The 17,454-nt window shown below is 43.1% G+C and overlaps 1 protein-coding gene across 5 annotated transcripts in view; it reads left to right on the top strand.

Annotated features, from left to right (window-relative positions):
- The window catches only part of LOC137344882 (RIMS-binding protein 2-like), a 236,175-nt gene that overhangs the window by 101,495 nt on the left and 117,226 nt on the right, over positions 1 to 17,454 (top strand). For all 5 annotated transcript variants that reach the window (XM_068008127.1, XM_068008130.1, XM_068008128.1 and 2 more), the window contains exons 2-4: positions 6,726 to 6,833; positions 8,955 to 9,083; positions 16,213 to 16,389. In XM_068008127.1, coding sequence (XP_067864228.1) covers positions 6,726 to 6,833; positions 8,955 to 9,083; positions 16,213 to 16,389 — 414 coding nt within the window. The remainder of the gene's footprint in view (positions 1 to 6,725; positions 6,834 to 8,954; positions 9,084 to 16,212; positions 16,390 to 17,454) is intronic.

Here is a 17,454-nt window from a genome sequence, read left to right as displayed (position 1 = left end):
TGACATGAACCCAAGATCCCAGTTGAGGCCGTCCTCATGGGTGCGGAACTTGGCTATCAATTTCTGCTTGACGATTTTGCGTTGTCGTGTGTCTCGAAGGCCGCCTTGGAGAACCCTTATCCGAAGATCGGTGGCTGAATGTCCTTGACTGCTAAAGTGTTCCCCGACAAATCTCCATCAAAGACGGGCACCTCAGCACCTCACTCTACCGCAAGCCCACGGACAACCTCACGATGCTCCATTTTTCCAGCTTCCACCCCAACCACGTCAAAGAGGCCATCCCCTATGGACAGGCCCTGCGAATACACAGGGTCTGCTCAGACGAGGAGGAACGCGATGGACATCTACAGACGCTGAAAGACGCCCTCGTAAGAACGGGATATGACGCTCGACTTGTCGATCGACAGTTCCGACGGGCCACAGCGAAGAATTGCATAGACCTCCTCAGAAGACTAACACGGGACGCAACCAACAGAGTGCCCTTCGTCGTCCAGTACTTCCCCGGAGCGGAGAAACTACGCCATGTTCTCCGCAGCCTTCAACATGTCATCGATGACGACGAACACCTCGCTAAGGCCATCCCCACGCCTCCACTACTCGCCTTCAAACAGCCACCCAATCTCAAACAGACCATCGTTCGCAGCAAATTACCCAGCTTTCAGGAGAACAGCGTCCACGACACCACGCAACCCTGCCACGGCAACCTCTGCAAGACATGCCAGATCATCGACACGGATACCACCATCACACGAGAGGACACCACCCACCAGGTACATGGTTCATACTCCTGTGACTCAACCAACGTTGTCTACCTCATACGTTGCAGGAAAGGATGCCCTGGAGCATGGTACATTGGCGAGACCATGCAGACACTGCGACAACGGATGAACGGACACCGCGCAACAATCGCCAGACAGGAGGGTTCCCTCCCAGTCGGGGAACACTTTAGCAGTCATGGACATTCAGCCACCGATCTTTGGGTAAACGTTCTCCAAGGCGGCCTTCAAGACACACGACAACGCAAAATCGTCAAGCAGAAATTGATAGCCAAGTTCCGCATCCATGAGGACGGCCTCAACTGGGATCTTGGGTTCATGTCACGCTACATGTAACCCCACCAGCAAGGGGAAAAAAAGTTATCTTTTTAATATTCTCTCTCTCTCTCTCTCTCTCTCTCTGCCATTTGGGTCTCTTTCTCTCTGTCTGTGTAATTTGACACAATGTATATTCAGAGTACTGGGACGTACTGTTCTCCGTGGCTAATCTGTCTGAACACCAACGACACCTTTTGATTGGTGTGATGGTGTCCCAGCCTAATATAAGATATGCGATTTGAGAACCTTTCACTCATTCACCTGACGAAGGGGATAATCTCCGAAAGCTTGTGATTTTAAAATAAATTTGTTGGACTATAACCTGGTGTTGTAAGATTCCTTACATTTGTCCACCCCAGTCCATCACTGGCATCTCCACATCAGTTGAATGGGACAGCAATAAAACACTGAATTTTACAGTTAGACATACTGTCAGACTCACAGTCAGCAACATTTCTGGGTTGCAACTACTCTGAGCTACCAGTTTCCTTACTCTGCACGTGGTGGAGGGGTTAACAATGAGCTACGAGTTTCATGACACCGTGTAGAGCAATAATGGTGTCCAGCCTTCCTGGATGCTGCTTCATATGGCACTATTTGAGGTTCCTAGTCTCAGATTAAAGCTGGCAAAAAACATATTGGTTAATCAGTAGAGCAGTGCAACAGTTAATGATGTTGGATGAATGTGTTGAACTCTGAGCCTATCCATGACTTTGAATGCTAGCTTTAGTTGTGGACATAATTTGAAAGTAGCATGGACAGTGAGAGCTAGATCAGCAAAGGTTAATGAACTAGGCTGAGGTGGCTTGTTAGACATGATTGCATGGGACTTGGAGACTACTCAGCTTCAGCAGCAAAGGACAGGCTCCTGCTGCAGTCAGATGCTGTTGGAAACTCCAGATGGTCATGTTTTCCAGGTTCTGAAGGTAAAAAATCCTGTCCAAAGACACTGTACATCACAATTCCAACATCTCTCCCTACAAATGGCTGTTTTGTGGGTAGGGCTGATTGTGGAACAGCAGCTCTGGCGATCCCTGCAGCACGAGGCAGACACGCCGACTCTGTCCATGTGGAGTTGGCCTCTCTGCGTCTGCCCGGTTGTCCACAAAATGGCTTTACTGACAAATTCTACAAATTCAACCCTCACTCGGATACATTGATGAAGTATGGAGAGACTGTTCATACAGTTAAAGAAAAGCAAAATACTGCAGATGATGGAAATCTGAAATAAAATCAGAAAATGCTGGAACACTCAGTAGGTCAGGCAGAACCTGTGGAGAGAGAAACCTGTTTCTCTCTCAGTAGATACTACCTGACCTGCTGAGGGTTTCCAGCATTTACTGATTTTATTTCTGTTCATACAGTTTTTCTGTTAGAAAGGGAACTGTGTTACAGAGGATGTTTATGTGTTTTTATTATTATTGAGGGGCTGTACTACCAAGAGATGGTTTATACAGGCTCTCTGTTAGACTGGGAGCTGCAGTGAGTGATTGCTGCAGTTGCTCCAATTCTTTTACCTGCACAAACCTATATTTAGATTTAAGCAAACTGCCTCCTGGGTTACCTTAACCTACATTTTTTCATCTAATACTGACTGGTTCCCTCCTCCCTCATGCCCTGTGCAGTTACATGCTTACTGTGGAGTGTGTGCAGTGACTCCCTCCTGCTCACAGTCGGTTTCTACAATTGATCCGTTTGTAGCTGTTTTTTTTCTCAGAATGAAGTCAGTTTAGAGATTTGTTGTGCGAGAGGCTATGACCAGAGACACAATGTGATGTGTACCATACCAGGAGATAGATCAGCCAGACGAACTGCAAAAGGTTCGGAGGCTACTCTTAATGTACTTAGGTAGCTGAGCTTGCTAGTTTATTCGGGGGTTTCGTGATGATACCATTTGTTTTAGATCGTGATACCAATCTTTCCTTGCTGTTCTTTTGAAGAATTAACAATATACCGGAATAAGTAACAGAAAGTCCAGAATAAATCCATAACGTGTGGCCTCAGCTTACTTCTTAAAGTGGGGGTAATGTAACTAAATTACTACAGAATGCTGAATGTTACCAAGAACACTTGTCATCTCCCTCCATACACTGCGGGAACATTTCATCTCTCGGCACACACGGAGGGTACATTTCAGTAAAGCAAAGGAAAACTAAAATAACATGGATGCCAGCTTGGATTCCTCAGCTTGGAGGATGATGTGATTGACAGGCAGGACTGAGATAGCACAGAAATAAAATCCAGTTGGGTTACATGAGATTCTGCAAGCATTCTGTGCAGCTACTTCCAACTGCCTAGATGTTACGTAGGCTTTAGATGATTCTACATAACCTGGAGTTTAGATTTAATATAAAATTGTGTGTCTTTTACAGACATTGCAGCTCTTTCTGGCAGCATTTGTTGAGTTTGGTGTGCTGCAATGCAGTTCGTAGTCATGGTATGTACCACTCAGGCAGCTTGTACCAACTGTGTAAGCAATACATGGTTCAGATAAGAGATCACATCCCAGGTTTCTCACAGGAATTGCATACAAGGAAGAGTTGTACAAAAATATTTCAATATCTCTGAGTTACGTGCTTGTGATTCCAAGTCAGTATCACTGAAAGTTTGATGAGAACAGTGCGACAGAATGTGTGCTCTGTTACCCACTGACTCACAGGTTCCCACCACATCAGCCTGTAACACCAACTTGATTTGGCTCAGATTCTGTTAGAAAGTTGTCTCCAACTGCAGAGTGAGATTGTTATAGTAGTGTGACTGAAGAGTACCAGTTTGTGTTTGTCTCCCTGCAGTGAATGAGAGTGTTATATGGCTGGCGTTGGAGAGAGTTGTTTAGGGTTTGTTTACCGTCATCTCAAGTATTTAAAGTTCACATTGTCTTTAGTGCTTGTTCTACTAAGTTCAGAGCTGTGTAATTACCTGGACAAATGGCCTTTGAATGGTCTCTCAAGGTGGCCAGGAAGAGCTGCTTGTGTCAGACTAACCTCTATATACTGCAGTAATAGATCGGGGGACAACTGTCAGCACTTGCTGTGAAAATAGCCCAACAATGGAGTGAATGAATTGTGTTGTGTATTAAGTAAATTGTAGTTAATAAAACAGTTTGACAGATGTATGAAACACTGCAGTGCAGTAGTTAACCCCTTACGAGAGCTGTGCTGTGATCTGAATCAGCACAAACAGAACTCCCTCCCACTCCTCTGAAAGAATCCTCCCTGCAGCTTAGAGTATCATTACAAATATTTCTTGCACTTTTACCGTTATTCCGAGAGTGTCATTGCAATCTGATGCAAAAGTACTGTATGATCAACTGCAAAATTAATCTAAAATCTGACAATATAGTTTTGCTCTAGGATTTGTCAAGTGCTCCCCTCATAAATCTGCTGCATTGAAATCCATGTAACTGTCAGTAACCCTGATTACCTGTGTACCCTCATGAGTTAGTGATTGCACATGTACTCATCACACACACTTAATTATCTGTGTGTCCTTACCTGTCAGTGATTGCCAGTGTACCCTCGTGTCTGAATGATTGCCTGTGTACCCTCAGTGTCTGTGATTATCTATGCACCCCTCATGTATCAGTGATTTTCTGTATCCTTTATGTATCAGTGATTGCTTGTGTGCCTTCACATTTCATTGATTCTCTATGGACCCTCACATATCAGTTATTACTTGTGTGCACCATACATATTTGTGATTACCTGCGTGCCCCGACATGTCAGTGATTATCTGTGTGCCCCGACATGTCAGTGATTATCTGTGTACAACAACTTTCATTTATATAGCGCCTTTTAATGTTGTAAAATGTCCCAAGGTGCTTCATGAGTGTTAGAAAACAAAATTTGACACCGAGTTACCTAAGGAGATATTTGGTCAGGTGACCAAAAGCTTGGTCAAAGAGGTAGGTTTTAAGGAGAGGTGAGAGGTAGAGAGGCGGAGAGATTTAGAGAGGGAATTCCAGAACTTAGGGCCTAAGCAGCTGAAGACAGGGCCGCCAATGGTGGAGCGATTAAAATCAGGGATGCGCGAGAGGCCAGAATTGGAGGAGCGCAGAGATTTCGGAGGGTTGCACCAATCTCTTAACCTGCAGGAGAGACGAGGATGGGAAGGGGTCACAATCATAGTTTTCAATTCTTTGTTTAAATGCAGATTGCATTTTTCCTAATGCAGCTTCTCTGTTGAACAACAGTCACATATTGCGGTCCTCTCTTCCCTGTCTCTCACACACTTTCTTTCCCTTCCTCCACTGTCTCTCCTCCCTTCAAATGCGCCCTGTTTGCAGCTCCACTGCTGAACGTGAGCCACAACCTCGACTGTTATCTATATATTCAGTCACTGCCAGACAATCTGCATTGTCCACTGCAACAAAGTTAGTGAATAAAGGGTCAGACTGCACCCTTCAATCTCTATTAATAATTATAATAAATGAGTTGGACAAATGTATCAAAAGTCATGATGTGGAGATGCCGGTGATGGATTGGGGTTGACAATTGTAAACAATTTTACAACACCAAGTTATAGTCCAGCAATTTTATTTTAAATTTATTTCAAAAGTAGGCAGAGAAAATAAGGAGGAATCATGCAGCCAGATTCAGTAGGATTTGAATATCTGAGCAAATAGATGCCAAAGTAAATAGTATGGGAACAAGAACCAAAAGAGGAATCATATATTAAATAGGACAATGGGACAAGATGCTGATCAGGAAAGAGACCCAGGGGTTATAGTGGGCAAATCTAGGAAACCTATTAAAAAGGATAAATAAGATCCTGGGTTACATTAGCTGAAGAACAAAATACAGTTCTAAAAAAAAGTTGTGTTGTTGCTATATAAGGCGATGGCCCCCATCTGGAGTACTGGGTGGCAATTCTGGATACCAAATTGTAGGAAAGATCTTGTTAGCCTTGAGAGGGGACAGAGGGGGCATTAAGATGGTTCCAAGTACCAGGAATGCAAGTGTTGAATAATATTTTAGGAAGTTAGGTTTTCTCTGCTTGGAAGAGAGGAGACTTCATGGTGACCTGAACAGATGTTTTCACACTTATGAAGGGGACTGTTATAGTTGATCCAGAAATATTATCCTCTGATAGGGACATAATTTAAAAATAAGGAATGGGGGCAGAACTTTTTCACCCAATGGATAATAGAAATATGGAATAAATTTACTAGAAAAGTACATTGAAGTAAGTAATGTAAATGAGTTTAAGTGGCACTCAGATATGTTTCTAGAGAGAGGGGATAGATGTGAAGAGAAAGAAGGAAGATGAAGCTGATATTGAGCAAAAAAGGTGGGCTTGTTGGGCAAATGGCCTTTTGCTAGGTTGCTGTAAGGATTGCTGTAAACTGGTTCAGGGCCCAGTATGAGAAGGATTGTAAGAGTGTACTGTATGTCTGTGTAGTTACAATAAAAGCCTTTGTGAATTAAACACAAGTGATTGATTGTCCTTTTGTCCAGTTATATACAGTTCCAATATTTATGTCCACACCACTCAGTGTACTTGTACTATAAGTTCGAAACTGCAATTTTATCGAAAGCTGTTAATGTTTCAGTCTTCCAAATCAGTCAGTTCATCTTCAACCTTCCAGGAAGCTGTCTTCCACAACTAAATGTACTCTTGTTTTTTTTGCAGAATGGTACCAGTTATGGATCACTGGTGAGACGCAACACAGAGCTGCTGAAAGCTGTCCGGGAGTTGGAGCACACATGCATAACACTTAGGGAGGAGAACACTTTACTGGTGAGGGCAAAGTGTCCATTTTACACAGGAGTCTCTTTAGCCACCCCTTAACCTTATGTCTCTGGTAACTTTTCCTCTCAACCCCTTCTCTCCTCTATGTCTCTTCTTCTCTCACCCATCTTCTCTATCTCTTCCCTTCTCTTCTTTTATGTCTCTCCCCTCTCTCTCCATTTCTCACTTCCACCCTCTTCCTCCCTCTTCTCTCTCCCTATCTCTTTACCTTTATCGCTTGGCCTATCTCTTTCCCTCTTCTGTCTCTCTCCTTCCACATTCTTGGTACGTGAGCTTGCTTGCACATATACCAGATGCCAATGTGACACTGCACAGGTTCCCTTTAATGTCATTGTTCAATCTGTTGTTTTTACACCTAATTAGCAGGTTAGGAGCACCTCCTGCTGGTTGCCTGAGGGTCAGTGTGCTGTAGGTGACCCTCAGCTTTGATTACGTATTACTTGTGACTGAGAGATAGATAAAAATAGATAAAGAGGAGGTACTTAAAAGATTGGCAGTACTCAAAGTAAAAAAAGTCACCCGGTCCAGATGGGATGCATCCTAGATTACTGAGGGAAGTAAGGGTGGAAATTGCAGAGGCTCTGGCCACAATCTTCCACTCCTCCTTAGATATGGGGATGGTGCCAGAGGACTGGAGGATTGCAAATGTTACATACCTGTTCAAAAAAGAGGAGAGGGATAAACCCAGTAATTACGGGCCAGTCAGTCTAACGTCAGTGGTGGGGAAAATTTTTAGAGACAATAATCCAGGACAAAATTAATTGGCACTTGGAAAAGTGTAGGCTAATAAATGAAAGTCAACCCGGATTTGCTAAAGGAAAATCGTGTTTGACTAACTTGATTGAGTTCTTTGATGAAGTAATGGAGAGGGTTGATGAGGGTAATGCGGTTGATGTGTATATGGACTTTCAAAAGGCATTTGATAAAGTACCATATAGTAGACTTGTTAGCAAAATTCAAGCCCATAGGATTAAAAGGACAGTGGCAGCATGGATACAAAATTGGCTAGGAGACAGAAAGCAGAGAGTAGTGATGAACGGTTGTTTTTCAGACTGGAGGGAAGTATACAGTGGCGTTCCCCAGGGGTCAGTATTAGGACCACTGCTGTATTAATGACCTGGACTTGGGTATAGAGGGTATGATTTCAAAGTTTGCAGATGACACAAAACACGGAAATATAGTAAATAATGTGGAGGATAATAACAGACTTCAGGAGAACATAGACAGACTGGTGAAATGGGCAGACACATGGCAGATGAAATTTAACACGGAGAAGTGTGAAGTGATGCATTTTGGTAGGAAGAATGAGGAGAGACAATATAAACTAAATGGTACAATTTTAAAGGGGGTGCAGGAACAGAGAGACCTGAGAGAGGGGGTGCATGTACACAAATCTTTGAAGGTGGCAGGACAAGTTAAGAAGGCTGTTAAAAAAGCACATTAGATCCTGGGTTTTATTAATAGAGGCATAGAGTACAAAAGCAAGGATGTTACGCTAAACCTTTATAAAACACTGGTTAAGCCTCAGCTGGTGTATTGTGTTCAATTCTGGGCACCGCACTTTAGGAAGGATGTCAAGACCTTAGAGAGGATGCAGAAGAGGTTTACTGGAATGGTGCCAGGGATGAGGGACTTCAGTTATGTGGAGAAGCTGGGGTTGTTCTCCTTAGAACAGGGAAGGTTAAGGGGAGATTTGATCGAGGTGTTCAAAATTATGAACGGTTTTGATAGAGTAAATAAGGAGAAACTGTTTCCAGTGGCAAAAGGGTCGGTAACCAGAGGACACAGATTTAAGATGATCGGCAAAAGAGCCAAAGGCGACATGAGGAAACATTTTTTAACGCAGTGAGTTGTAATGATCTGGAATGCACTGGCTGAAAGGGTGGTGGAAGTAGATTCAACAGTAGCTTTCAAAAGGAATTGAATAAATACTTGAAGGGAAATTTACAGGTCTATGGAGAAAGAGCAGGGGAATGGGACGAATTGGATAGCTCTTTCAAAGAGCCGGCACAGGCACGATGGGCTGAATGGCCTTCTCTACTGCTGTACCTACTATGAGAGGGTAGTAGGATAGAAAGTAATGGTCCTAATATGTGTTTCTTTGTTCAGCGGAAAAGCAGCTCTCCTGAGACTGAGGAGAAAGTGAAGAGACTGAAACGGAAGAATGCCGAGCTGGCAAACATCGCCAAACGCTTGGAGGAGAGAGCCAGGAAACTGCAAGAAGCCAACCTCAGAGTGGTGAGTCTGTCTCTCGGTGGCTATAAGTGAGTTAGTAGTAGATCTTCAATAATGCCACACATCAAAATCAATGGTTTATTTGTATCATTTTGGTTTGCGACCAGCAAAGGTTAGAACCGTGTAATGTTGCGCTGCAGCATGTAACATCATCCAACCAAAAGTGATGTTGGCCTTTAAAATCTCACTCCTGCAGGCCCACTGACAAACACAAATTCATCATCTCATAGATTTGACTGTTTTCTCACTAGGTTTGATCCCATGATGGAGGTGGTGCTATTCCAGCAGTGAAAGGCCTCTATTAAAACTAAAGGACTTATAGTTTTAATAGAGGCCTTTCCCTAGTGCTGTGGATGCTGGGATAGCTGTCCTTTCATATTGTTCTGTTGCTTTCCTTTGTTCTATAGTGAAAGAAACCGAGAAATCCCACAGCCAAGTGAGCAGAGGGGAGAAGGAGAAGCAAAAGAGGAGAAAAAGCTGCAACAAAAGAATAGAATTTAATTTAATAATTCACTAATATTTCTCCTATACTGCATTGAAGGATTATAGAGTTGGTTGTGTTTTCACACCATTGTAAATGGGAACCTGTTTGCACTAAAATAAGAACAGAAAATGTTAGAAATGCACAGCAAGTCAGTCAGCACCTGTAAAGAGAAAAGACAGGTTATGGCGTTTCGGGCATGTGTCCCTTGATCAGATTTCCATTATTTGCAGTTTTTCCATTTTATTTTGTTCTGTTTTCACTGCTTGTTTACATTGTTGTGAAGTTGGATAAGACAGAGCTACGCCAGATGTACCCAAACACATGTACTGAGCACTGCTCACTGGCTTCATGCTGTTGTTCACTCCTCTCTGTAGTTGCCAGGAGAGGTCACTTGATCAAAATGACTTTAAAAATGTGTTACTCCGAACAACTGCGTCAGGAGGAACCGGGCAGCAAACTTGGATTTAAGCACAGGAGAAGCTGGGCACAGCTGGATGCTTTTAATTGGGTTTATGTTTGTGCCACACAGGTTGGTTTGGGTGTTCAGCTCACAGCTGAAGAGCTCACAGCTTGATCTCACGACTGAAGAGGTCATAGCTAGGATTTATCTAGTGCTGACAACTCATAATGAATGGAAACAAGTAGCCCTCTCCCTAAATCTCTTCCCTTCGCCTTCTCTCGCTCCTCATTTAAAAACGTCCTCAAAACCCACCTCTTCAACCAAAGTTTTTAATCTCTCCTTTCTTGGATCAACATCTGTTTTGCATATGGTCATCTGTGAAGCGCCTTGTTTTTTCTACATAAAAGGTGCTTTATAATGCAGGCGTTTGTTGTTGTTGCAGGGTTCACAGGCTTCTGCAACGTAAAAGCATCTTAGTATTTCTGAGACATATTTCTTGAACATTATTTTTGTAATGTGCTGTGCGGTTCTGAAACGTGCACGAGCTGGTACATTGATACACTGAACTCACTGAGTGTCATCAGATCAGAACTTTTTTTTGCCTCGTCTGATATGGCTGGAAACTCATCACCATGTTTAAGAATCTTCAAACCAAACTACTGAGAAATCAACACAGAGTTTCTATCTGTATAATAGAGTGCATATTCTCTCCCTATAGAGATGCACCTCACTCACCTAAGTCCAGACAATTTGGGACAGGCTTGATGGACCAGCTGGCCTTTTCCTGCCTGTCAATTTTGCATGTTCGTGATTTAGGTGTTGGTTGTCAGAGCCAAAAGCTAGGGATTCCAAGTGTGTGCAGGGGTACTGCTTTAAAGATGTAATGCTGAGTCCGCAGAATAAATATTCGCCTGGGATCAGCAAAGATAGACAAAATAACTTGACTTTAGTTGGTGAACAAAAGAAATTGGAAATGAAATGAGGAAAAACGACCTCTACAAATCCTGCATGGAAGAAAGGGGAAGAGATTCAGTAGGATGAATATAGAACATTCAAAAATATGTTAAGAGAGATGGAAAAATTCAGAACTGCAGGCACAAAACATAAGAACAAAAATGAAAGAAATTCTTTCAGTACTTAAATAGTAAGAGGGCTGTCAGAGAAGAGATGAGAACCATAAAAGATGCAAATGAGGATGAAACGGCAGATGAGCACAAGATAGTTAATATTCTGACTGATCCCTTCCTACAAGGGAATTGAAAACATAAATCCTGAAAATTACTGTAAATTAAATTGCGAGAATGGGACAGGGGAACACAGGTTCAAACTAATAAAAGGCAAATTTAGGATTGATATCAGAAAGTTGTTCTTTACAGAGAGCGATTAAGCACATGGAATGGACCTTGGAACGAAAACCCTGGAATCATTGAAGAAAAAAAGTTGCTACAGTGAGGAGATTTTAGGTCTTTTTGGATGGATGAACATAAATGGGCCAAATGGCCTTCCTCATTTGCATTTATCTGGTGATCTTGTGAAAAGGAACTTCATTGTTTGGAAGGTGGAAAGGTCATTCAATGCTGAAAGAGTTAAGTGCTCCAGTGCAAGAGGGAGCTTAAAGCACTCGCTTCCTGGTGATGTTTGTGTGCTGAGAGCAAGCGGGGGTGACTGTTTTGGATGGGTGGGACATGGTGATGTGTCACTGCCAGGTGGCGTGCTCTGCTTTCTCATTATTGTGTCCAAACACTGAGCTACTAAAGTGAATCTGTCGGCAGCCTGATATTAACAGAGGAAAGCTGCTGAAAGTACTCATTACTCAGCAAGCAATCTGTTTGTGGGGGAAGCGCACTATGCTGGAGTCTGGCTAGGGTTGCCAACCCTCCAGGATTGTCCTGTAGCCTCCACAAATTAAAGATTAATCTGCTAGACACTGCTGCAAGCAATCCAGGAGGAAAATCATAGGTGCATTAAAAAAATTGTGCTTTACTCATTTTCTTTGAACAGTTTTATTTATTAGTTATAAAAAATGTTGGAGATAGAAAAAAAAGACTGTTGTGGGTGGGGCAGTTGGAAGCAAGAAGTTATGTGATGAAACCTCTAGGAATATGTAAACCAGAGTTGCCAACCCTGAGTCTAGCACAGTAAGCTGCATCATAACTGCCACACAAGGCTGTGAGTACTTCACAGTGCAGGGCATGCTGGGGATGGTTCTTGTTGTTTCATTCACCAGTCTGTTTGGCTCAGTGTTGTATAAGATACTCACTGACCATGTACATCTGTAGATGTGGCACAAGGATCCTTCTACATTAAATGTTGAGGTGATTGTTAAAGCTTTCAGTAGTCCTGTCCTTTCACAGCAGCACTTCTCTGTAATTGCATTTGGGTTAACACATGTCTTGCTCATAATAAAGATCACAGTGAAAGAGATTACACAAATTTCCAATTGGTGCTGAATCTGCTTGTAACCCATTGAACAAAAATATTTGTGCTGATCTGAACTGTGATTGGATTTAAATTTTTGTTTTCAGGATCACCATCAACTTTTCAAATACCATTCGGCATAAGAAAAGTAATACAATCAACATTACAGATCCCTGCATTTCAGCAAAGCTGTATACACAATGTACAGCAAGCAGCTTTTAAATTGTTTGCTGCAGTTGCAGTCTATAATACTGTGCCTCCATCAATGTCTTTGAAAGAACAGTTCTGCTGTACGCTATGCTGTCATATACCAGGATGAATCCCAAACAGAGCAGCAGCAGATTGAAAAGCACCTGGCTGACTGGAAGGTCAGCCTTCGCCTTCTGGAGCAGTAAAGAATGAAAGGCAGGTATATCCTGTGTTGAGGGGAGAGATAGAGCCACAGGACAGGAAGCAGGAATAAATTGTTTTAAAGGAGCAGATTGATTGTCATGTGAACCTGCTGAGTTTTGTCTGTGACTACTTAGCTGAAAACCAGCGAACCAAGTTTTGATCCTAGTCTGATCAGACTCTATTACCTCCTGGCCCATAACAGCCAGTGCATTCTCTTGCCCTAGTCCAGCATATAGTATATACTCTTGCACACGCTCAGTAACACATGATGTTACAGAAAGATGTAGTAATCTGCAGCACGATTTTAGTAATCTTCAAAAATGGTAGTTCTGGAATCTAATGTCAGAATGGTGACCAGTGAACAAGACCAACTCATTGAGGATACACAACAACGGGATTTTAATAGAGAATATCAAGCAGAAAATACATACATTCTAAAACAATAATAACAGTTATTGATAGTCTGTTCAACCTGCACACTCAGTCATCCAGTGTGGCAGCAGCCACCTTGCTGCATGATGTGTAATCTTTGTCTGCTTCAATATCTGAACTTGTGCCTGGATGCTCCTTGCAGATCTGCTGCCATCTAGGAATCACCAGGAGCTGCTGCAGGCATTATACATCTCTGCTGTACTTATGGACAGTGTTTGATGTACCTACCATACCAACAGGCCGATGGTACAGACTGTACTCGGTGCCAGTATTTGATGTACCTATCCTACCAACAGGCTGATGGATCAGACTGTGCTCAGAGCCAGTATTTGATGTACCTATCCTACCAACAGGCCGATGGATCAGACTGTGCTCAGAGCCAGTATTTGATGTACCTATCCTACCAACAGGCCGATGGATCAGACTGTGCTCAGAGCCAGTATTTGATGTACCTATCCTACCAACAGGCCGATGGATCAGACTGTGCTCAGAGCCAGTATTTGATGTACCTATCCTACCAACAGGCCGATGGATCAGACTGCTCAGAGCCAGTATTTGATGTACCTATCCTATCAACAGGCAAATGGACCAGACAGAACTCAGTGCCAGTATTTGATGTATCTACCCTACCAATGGGCCGACGGATGAGACTGTAGTCGGAACCAGTATTTGATGTACCTATTCTACCAACAGGCAAATGGATCTGATGAAGATGGCATGGCCAGTAAGCAGAGCCGTGGATGATTGTGTAGGAGGCAGTCAGTGATTGGCAGGCTTAGTGTATTTTCGTGAAGTGCTAACGTTGCCTCCAAGCATTATGCCTAGATTAAAATTTTAAATGTATTAAAATCTCGTGATGGTTTGGACATATTCAGGTTTTATGCTTGGATCTGATGAACATTTAAGTGAACTCAGCTGTACTATAAAATATGTATCAATTTATTTTTATTGCAGATAAGACATTTTCCCTCTTTTTAATATTTGTGGGCATTTAAACAGCTCTCAGTGTCTCTGACATGTGGAGCACAGTCTGCTCACTGTCTTGTAAAACCCTCCTTCGTTAAAGGTTCGAGATGTCAACAGAGCACATGCAATGACATTATGTCATCAGTCACAAGCCTGGTCTTGATCTCTATAGGATAATGCTCAGCTGGTGTGATTTTTGGCTGGGGCAGAGAGTCTGGTTCCTTTTCAGTGTTTTTCCATGTGGCACTCGTATAGTTGAAGTATAGTGAATATGAAGCTGATCAAGAATTCAAACCTGTTACAAACAGTTTATATTCCACATATTATTGAAAGGTCTTCCTAATGGCTCAGTGGCAAATCACACCACCCATGCAGATCAGAAGGTCCTATCTTTTATCCTTAGGCTGTGCCGAGTTAGCTGATTTTATGGGCAGTAGTTGGGCATTACAAATGGCCTTAGTGTCCTAGGATAGCGAAGAAAAGATCAGCCAGGGCTCCTGCTCCTGATCCAGTGACTCCTGCTGAATGTTTCTGAACATATGGATGAGAACTTTGTTTTCTCCAGAGTCAAATAGCCCGCTGACACCCAGGGTAGGACTTTCCTCTGCCTTTATCCTAGTTTCCTGAAGTACTGGGGCAGGTGTCAGCTGAAAATGGATCAGGTATGTGTTTTGCCAGATCCCATCTATTTTTGCCTGCATCAGGTTTATCGGTATCAAATACTTACCAAATGCTATAGCCCCTGCTCAAATGTGGGTGGATGCAGTTAATGACAACAGCATCAATTTGCATTTATATAGTGCTTTTAATGTACAAAAAAAGTGTTTCACAGAGTCATAAGCAAAAATGGATGCTGAGCCAAAGAGGGAAGATTAGGAGTGGTGATCAAATGTTTGGCCAAAGAGGTGGGTTTTAAGGAAGATCCTAAAAGGGGAGAGGGGGTAGAGAGGCAGAGTGGTTTAGGAAGGAAATTCAAGAGCATGGGACCAAGACGGCTGAAAGCTCAGCTGCCAATGATGGGGCAAAGGGAGGTGGGGGATGTACAAGAAGCTGGAATCAGAGGAATAGATAGTTAGGAGGGAGGCTGTAGGGTTGGAGGAGGTTGCAGAGATGGGGAGGAACAAGGCCACGGGGGGGATTTAAACACAAAGACGAGAATTTTAAATGTGAGGCGTTGGGAGACCAGGAGCCAATGAAGGTCAGCGAGGACTGAGGTGATAGGTAAGTGATACTTGGTGTGAGATGAAGGCAGCAGAATTTTGGATGAGCTGCAATTTACAAAGGATGGAGGATGGACAGCAGAGCATAGGAGTAATTGAGTCTGGAGCTGACACAGGCATGAATTGGGCTTTCAACACAGATGTTTTTTCTAGGCTGGAAGCAGAAGGAAGTGAGATTAAAAGGGGGTAGGGGGACGTGAGCGGTGAGGCATTCAAGGAAGTGGCCAGGCATGGTCTTGTCAATGATCGAGACCACGGAAATAGGGAAGCCATGAAAATGGCAAGGTTGCAGGAATGGCTATGAATGTGAGTAGGAGAGTTTATTTGGAGGGAGTGGTTTAGGGAACAAAGGAGAGCAGTGAATTTGGAGGAGAAGGGGGCAAGGGGAGCTGAGATTGAAATCACTGAGGAGGAGGAGTTGCTCAATTTAGATGCTGACAGATGATATCTTTGTGGGGGGGGGGGGTGCGGCAGGGTGGTTGGCAACAAGGATTTTAAAGGAGAGACAAGAGGGATGGAAAGGACGAGGTGCTCAAAGGGGAAGGTGACAGAGAAGTCATGGGAGAGGCAAAGGTATGACTTAGTGATCAGTGATGTGCTGCAATCGTAGTGGTTAGAGTGGGGCAGGTGATGGAAAGTATAGCCAGGCAAGGGGCAGGTAAGGGCAAAGTATTGCCTCAGTCTAAGTCAGGCTGTCAATACAATCATCCACAATACCATCCCAGACATGTAGGGACTCAAATCAATAAATGTGTACCTAGTTCAGACACTGAAACCGATCTCTTATTTCCTAACTATGGTGCCTGCCCTCTCATTTAGGTGAACTCACCTGTTCTGGTGAAAGGCTCCAGTCTAGAACACTACAAGAAAGCCTTTGCCAGGCAACGTGCCAAAGATCTCTCCGAGCACGCTGATGTTATCCTCGCCAAGGACAAAGAGATCGAAGAACTGAGGCAAGAGTGTCGGGAGCTCCACGCAAAACTGGGACCATCAAAGGTACAAAACTCCTCTCAGTTCTGGAATGCACTTTTCCACAGTGAATTCTCATTCTTCAGCAAAATTGTGCACAGGATGTAATTACTCTCCACGTTTTAATTAAAAATGTTTTAATTAAATGGCCCACAAAGTTCAGATGTGTTAATAATGTTCCAACAATGAAAGTGGTCCACATGTAGGAGTGTTCACAAATATCTGTAGAATTTGCTTTCACTAAATTATTTGTGCACTTAACATGATGGTGACAATCAATAGTGAGAGGCAATGCTTTGGGTTGACTGCCATGTTAATCCTCAAAACCATTGTGACCTCACGATGAACAGCTGTACCTAGGGGTACAGATTACTTGAAACTGCAAGCACACTGGCACATTTTGTTAGTATCAGTTACAGGTATAGGAAGAGTGCCCCATCACCATGTGGTAGAGGAAAGTCACAGGGAGGCATCATGTGAATAAAAAAATGGGACAATAAATTTGTTTACAAATTCAGAATTTATCAGTTTTAAAAGCTGCAGAAATTCTTTCTGAAATTCCCAGGCAGGTTTACACTGGCCTCTGTTTCCTCGGTTTGAGTTTTGCAGCGTCACTCCTTCACAAGTCTTCCACTGCCGCTTGTGTGTAGCTCGCCCTCTGCTGGGCAGAGGTACTGATACAGGAGAGCATTCAAACTGCACAGACAGTATCAATGTGTAACTAATTTAAACTCTTAAACGTGGGTTCCCAGTTATCTCCACACAATATCCATTCCTGCCATTTATAGAGCAATTATTACACACATCCTTCTCATCTTCATGCTTTGTTGTCAGCAGGTGTTAAGGATTCTTTTAATCTCTACAGGGTGCTGTGTGAGGGACTGAGATGTGGGATTAACATGATAGGGTTTGTGCTGAGCCATTACAGTGACATGGACACTGATGAGCACACCAGCATCAACACTCCATCTTCCAGTCCTCTCTGACCAAAGGAAAAGTTGTTTCATCGATTCATGAGTTGGCCACCTGCAGTTTTCACCGTTGTCGGGACAGCTTTGTTTTACAGTTTGCAGAGCACAGTGACATCCTGAA

Source organism: Heptranchias perlo, chromosome 28 (assembly GCF_035084215.1).
Source record: "Heptranchias perlo isolate sHepPer1 chromosome 28, sHepPer1.hap1, whole genome shotgun sequence".
Lineage (NCBI taxonomy): Eukaryota > Metazoa > Chordata > Chondrichthyes > Hexanchiformes > Hexanchidae > Heptranchias > Heptranchias perlo.
Note: the sequence above shows the minus strand (reverse complement) of the source record. Positions and strands in the feature narration are given on the sequence as shown.